Below are 4,639 nucleotides of genomic sequence, written 5' to 3'. Positions count from 1 at the left end.
GGCGGGGGTGCCCGTGCTGTTCGAGCCGATCTCGGTCCCCAAGGCGCCGCGGTGGGCGGTTGTGTGCTGTCTGTCGTGTTGCCCTCTTTGCTGTGTGCTTTGCTGCGCTGCCATGTGCTGCGCTGCGCTGCGCTGTGCTTTTCTAAGCTCAAGTTCTTCCGCCTTGCGGATGCCAAGGACCCCGCAGGTGGTATTTCTGCCTCTGCCCCCTGACCCGCCCCCCGCAAGCCCGTTGCCCACCGCCTGCGGCCGCTCCGCACGCATGCCCCTACCTGCAACCACCGCCGTTGCCTCGTCGGTGCCCCGCACGCGAGCGCGCTGCCTGATTTGCCCGGGCTGCCCCCCGTTACCTTTACTTATTCCCCTGCCCAGGTGCGTGGACGTTTTGCACCAGCTGGCTTACATAACACCAAACGCTGATGAGCTCCGCGCGATTGCCGCAGAGCACGCGCGGCGCGGCGGCGGCCGGCATCAGGCGCAGCCGCAGCAACAGCAGCGGCAGCAGCGGGAAGAGCAGCACCGCGGGCCGCCGGCCGGCGCGTCGGGCGGCGGAGGTGCTGACGCTGCAGCGGCGGCGGCGCGGCAGCTCGCGGACATCGCGCCCGCCGCGGCGCCGCTGCTGGCGTCGGGGCTCGGGGCGGTGGTGCTCACACTGGGAGAGGCCGGGGCGGCGCTACTGACCTTGGAACGCAGCATCGGCGGCGGCAGCGGCGGCGGCGGCGGCGCGGAGGTCGTCGCGCGGCACATCCCGGCCGCGCCCGCGCACGTCCGCAGCGTCAGCGGCGCCGGCGACTGCCTCGCCGCCGGCTTCGCCGCCGCGCTCGCGCGCGGCGCGGCGCCGGGGCGCGCGCTGGCGGAGGGGACGCTCGCCGCGAGGGCGGCGGTCGAGTGCGAGGGCAACGTGCCGGGCCGGGCGGCGCTGGTGGCGGCGGTGGGGGACGAGGGCGCGGTGACGCGCCAGCTGGCGCGGATGCGAGTGCTCCGGTTCCGCGTGGCGTCGCCGCTGTGACCCGCGCCCCGGCTGGTGATTCACCTTGCACCCTGTGACTGGCCGCATGATCTGTTCCTTTTATTCTGCATCAACAAGTGCCATTCACTGATTGACCCACCCAGCGGCTTGTGCTGCTTTGCCTTGAGTGTCCCAGTCTCGCCCCTGCACACCCGGAGCAGCAGCAGCGGCAGCGGCTCGCCGACGATTAGTTCAAGGGCCGCACGCTGTCGTGCAACCAGCAGCGGCAGCAGCAGCGGCGGCAATGCAGCCCGCATTCCTTTCGGGAGGGGTGGCCCGCCTCCAACATGAGGCTCCATTTTGGCGCAAAAACATGCCACGTGTATCGCTGCAGCTGCGACGGCTGCCTGTCTTCGTTTTCTGTCTGACCGCTGCCCTTTGATTGCAGCCTTTCAAAGGGGTCAGAGGGGTGGATCCTTGCTGTGTGCGCGCGCACCTACTTGCCTGCATGGTCCCCCGCTGGCACACCCCCTCGCCGCCCGAACAAAGCCGCCCTTGGGAGCACGCGCCCGGTGTACCGCCCAATGCAAACGCCCCAACTCTCGTGCGTTACAAGCCAGTATGCTGTGCCGCAGGGCAGCGACGCCGACGGCACGGCATTCCATGCACGCGCGCACGCGCGCGGGGACCGTCGTGGGCACGGCCCCGCAAAGGCTGGGGGCTAGGGTCGGAGGGGGCCCGAAAGCGTAGCGCAACGTGAATGGCTGGCGGGCGGGGTGCGGCGGGGGGTTTGGGCACGCGTCTGGTTCCCTCTTGGGCGGTCAGTCGGTTCAAATCGGTTCGCCAGAGGGGCAGCATTAGCAGCGTCTGCACGTTCCACGGCCCGCCTGCCTACTCCGGCACGCCCAGGGAGGAGATATGAGCGCGCGCGCGGGCGCGCCGCCGCCCACCCGCCCCGCCGGCGCAGAGTGCGCGCCATGCGTGTAAGCAGGCGGGCGGCGGCGCAGAGGGTCGGCCGAGAGGGGCCGAAAAGCCGCGCACACGCTGTGCGGGCGGGGTGGCAGCCGCGTTTCGGCTTGGTCCGCGGGTGGTGCAGATGCTATGTGATGGGGGTGCGTTTCATTCCAATCTGTAGACACTGATCAGGCGGCCCCTCACGGGGACGAAGCACACCCAGAGGCGAAACAACAACGGGATGCGGCGCAGCGCTGCAGCCCAACAGAGTGACGCGTGCGAGCCCGGCGGCCGCGACGACGGCGCGCGGGAGGGCTGCGCGGAGAGAGGATGGTACCCCCCCCCCGCGCCCTGATGCACCTGTCTGAATCACGTGGGCGCACCCGTGCCTGCGCGGCGTCTTTCCCGGCTTTCGCACGCGGCGCAGGCCGTCGCTGCCACCGCACATAGCAGCAGCAGCCGCTCGCGGCACTGGGAATAGTTGTGGGAACGCCGGGGCGACGGCCGCCACAGCAGCGCCCCGCGGCGCGTGCGCGTGCGCACGGCGGGCCGGCCGCGGCGTGCGGGCGGCCGGGTATCATTCGCGCCGCCGCACGGGAGGGGCGGGGCCGACACGTAACAGAGGAACGAAACGGTGCATGCTCGGGGTGGCACTTCAGCCGCAACTCCAGCCCAGGTGTCCCGGCATGTGGCGGGCGGGCATGAATTGGTGCAGGCTCGGCTGGGGGTCGGAGCTAAGGTCTGCGGTCAGATCGCGCGGAGCGGTGCGTGCCTGTTCGTCAGTGTGCGCCGCACGCCGCCGCAGGGGCGAGGCCGAGCGGGGCGGGGGCGGGGCGGCGAGTGCGGGGGTTGCCGCTGCCGGCCCGCCTCCTCACCGCCCCGGCGCGTGCGTGCGTGTGTGCGCCTAGATGGTGCGCCGCGCGCGCGAGAGGGCGCGGCCAAGGCCGATCGCCCGCCCGCGGCGGCTGGACAGATGATGGATAAGGAAAAAACGGGTGATGCCTACGCCGGACGAAAGCCGCGTGTGCCTATGCGCGTGTGCGTGCGTGCTCAGGGAGGGGCGGTTCTAGGGGCGTGCATGTCTCCGAGAGTGATCGCTAATGAGCCTGCGTGGGGGTTTGCTGCCTATACAGGGTCGTTGGCTGGGGCTGGCCGCCGGGCGCGGCGCCGTCGGGGTGGCGTCAGGGCCGTCTGAAACTGCGCGCGGTCCGCCCCGGTTACGCGCACAACGCGTGGGCTGTGAGGACTGCCGCGCGCGCACCGACAGGAACGGCGGCGCCAAGGGGCGGGCCGGGCCGGCTTCGAGGCGTTGGCGACCGCCGGCGCTGGCGGGTCGCGGCCCGGCCCTGGCGGCCGCGCGTGTGCCCCGAAGCTCGCCCGCACCGACGACCCTGCCGGCGCAGGGCACACGTGGCATGCGAGCCGTGGCCGGCGCCGACCTGCGCCGCTGCCGGCACCGACACGCGTGTGCGCGTGCCGGCGCCGGGCGCTCGGCCCGCCCGCCGCAACTCCTGGTCTGTGGCGGCCGCTGCGGCCGCCGGGCCTGGCGCTGCGACTGTCTAATCTGTTTGCAGGCCCGGGTCACGGGACCCACTGCCTGTGGCCGTGGATGGGCTCTGCAGTAGCCGGCCGCGCGGGCAGCCGAGGCGCCGCCCCCCCGGCTTCCGCGCCGCCAGCGCCCGCGCTTGGGGAGGCTTGGCAAAAGAAGGAAGGCATCTCGAACGCGTGGCTGATCGCGGCGCCGGGCCCGAGCGGCGCCGGCGGGGCCGGGGCCGCGAGCGGCCCCGGGCCAGAGGGCGGCACGTGCGGCGCCGCTGGGGCCGGACCCTGGTCGGCGGCGCCCGCGCACGCATCAAGGCAGATGCTGCTGTGGCGCGTCATGCCGGGCTGCCGCGGCGCTGGCGGCGCCTGCTTGCCGGTCACGGCTGGGGGCCAGGGCGGGGGGGCGCCGTCACCTCGGCGCGGCCGGTGGCCCAAGCTGCACTGCGCGCCGTCTGGCCCCAAGCTGCTGACTGCCACAGTGTCGCCACCACCGCTGCTGCTGCCGCCGCCCAACATGCCCATTTGAGATGCGAACGCCATCCAATTCGAGAACGAGCCCTCCTCCTCCCCGCCTGCCACCGCCCGCAGCGCCGGCAGAACTGGGGAGGGGCCGGCGCCCGCCGCCGCGGCCGCGGGCGCGCGGGCGCCGCCGGAGCCCGGCGGCGGCTGCGGGGCCGACGAGTAATCAGGGACGACCTCTGTCGTAATCAGGGGGCCGCGGGCAAAGGCGGTGACGTCATCGTCCAGATCCTCGGGAAACGCGACTGCTTTCATCGCCCCAAGGCACCCCAGCAGCCCGGCCCCCGCGCCGCCCGGCGGCGAGGCGGCGCCGCCGGCCACGCAGGGCGCACCCGCATGCGCACCAAGGGGCGGACGGCCCCCCGCGGCGGCCGCGGTGCCGTCAGGCAGGGCGGCGTCGGGGCTCCAGAGGCGGCCCCCGCCGGCGGCGCCGAGCGGCCGCGCCAGCGCCGGCGGCGGCATTGACAGCGGCGGATGGCCGAGCGGCTGCTGCTTGCGGGCCATGGCCGCCGCGGTGCCGCGCGGGCTGTCAGCGCCGCGCTGCGGGACCGCGTCGCCGCCGGCCGCGGCCCCGACGCGTCCTGGCGACCAGAGAGGCTGCAAGCCGGGCAGCTGCGCGGCGGCCGCTGCGGCCGCCGCGCAGCTGCCGGGCGCGGGCGACGCGCGCTGGGGCGG

General features: G+C 73.9%; 2 protein-coding genes across 2 annotated transcripts in view; one reads left to right on the top strand and one right to left on the bottom strand.

Annotated features, from left to right (window-relative positions):
- MNEG_12197 (hypothetical protein) overlaps positions 1-1,009 on the top strand; it is a gene marked incomplete at both ends in the record, with an annotated part of 3,428 nt that extends 2,419 nt beyond the window's left edge. The window contains one exon of the mRNA XM_014039332.1: positions 373-1,009. Coding sequence (XP_013894786.1) covers positions 373-1,009 — 637 coding nt within the window. The remainder of the gene's footprint in view (positions 1-372) is intronic.
- Positions 1,010-3,484: 2,475 nt separating this feature from the next.
- MNEG_12196 (hypothetical protein) lies at positions 3,485-4,630 on the bottom strand (the record flags this gene model as incomplete). The annotated part of the gene is made up of 1 exon (XM_014039331.1): positions 3,485-4,630. A coding segment is annotated over one exon (1,146 nt), but the record flags the coding sequence as incomplete, so codon positions are not given.
- Between the last annotated feature and the right edge of the window lie 9 nt (positions 4,631-4,639).

Source organism: Monoraphidium neglectum, assembly GCF_000611645.1.
Source record: "Monoraphidium neglectum strain SAG 48.87 unplaced genomic scaffold scaffold03116, whole genome shotgun sequence".
In the NCBI taxonomy this organism is placed as follows: Eukaryota; Viridiplantae; Chlorophyta; class Chlorophyceae; order Sphaeropleales; family Selenastraceae; genus Monoraphidium; species Monoraphidium neglectum.
This window is presented reverse-complemented; position numbering and strand designations above follow the sequence as displayed.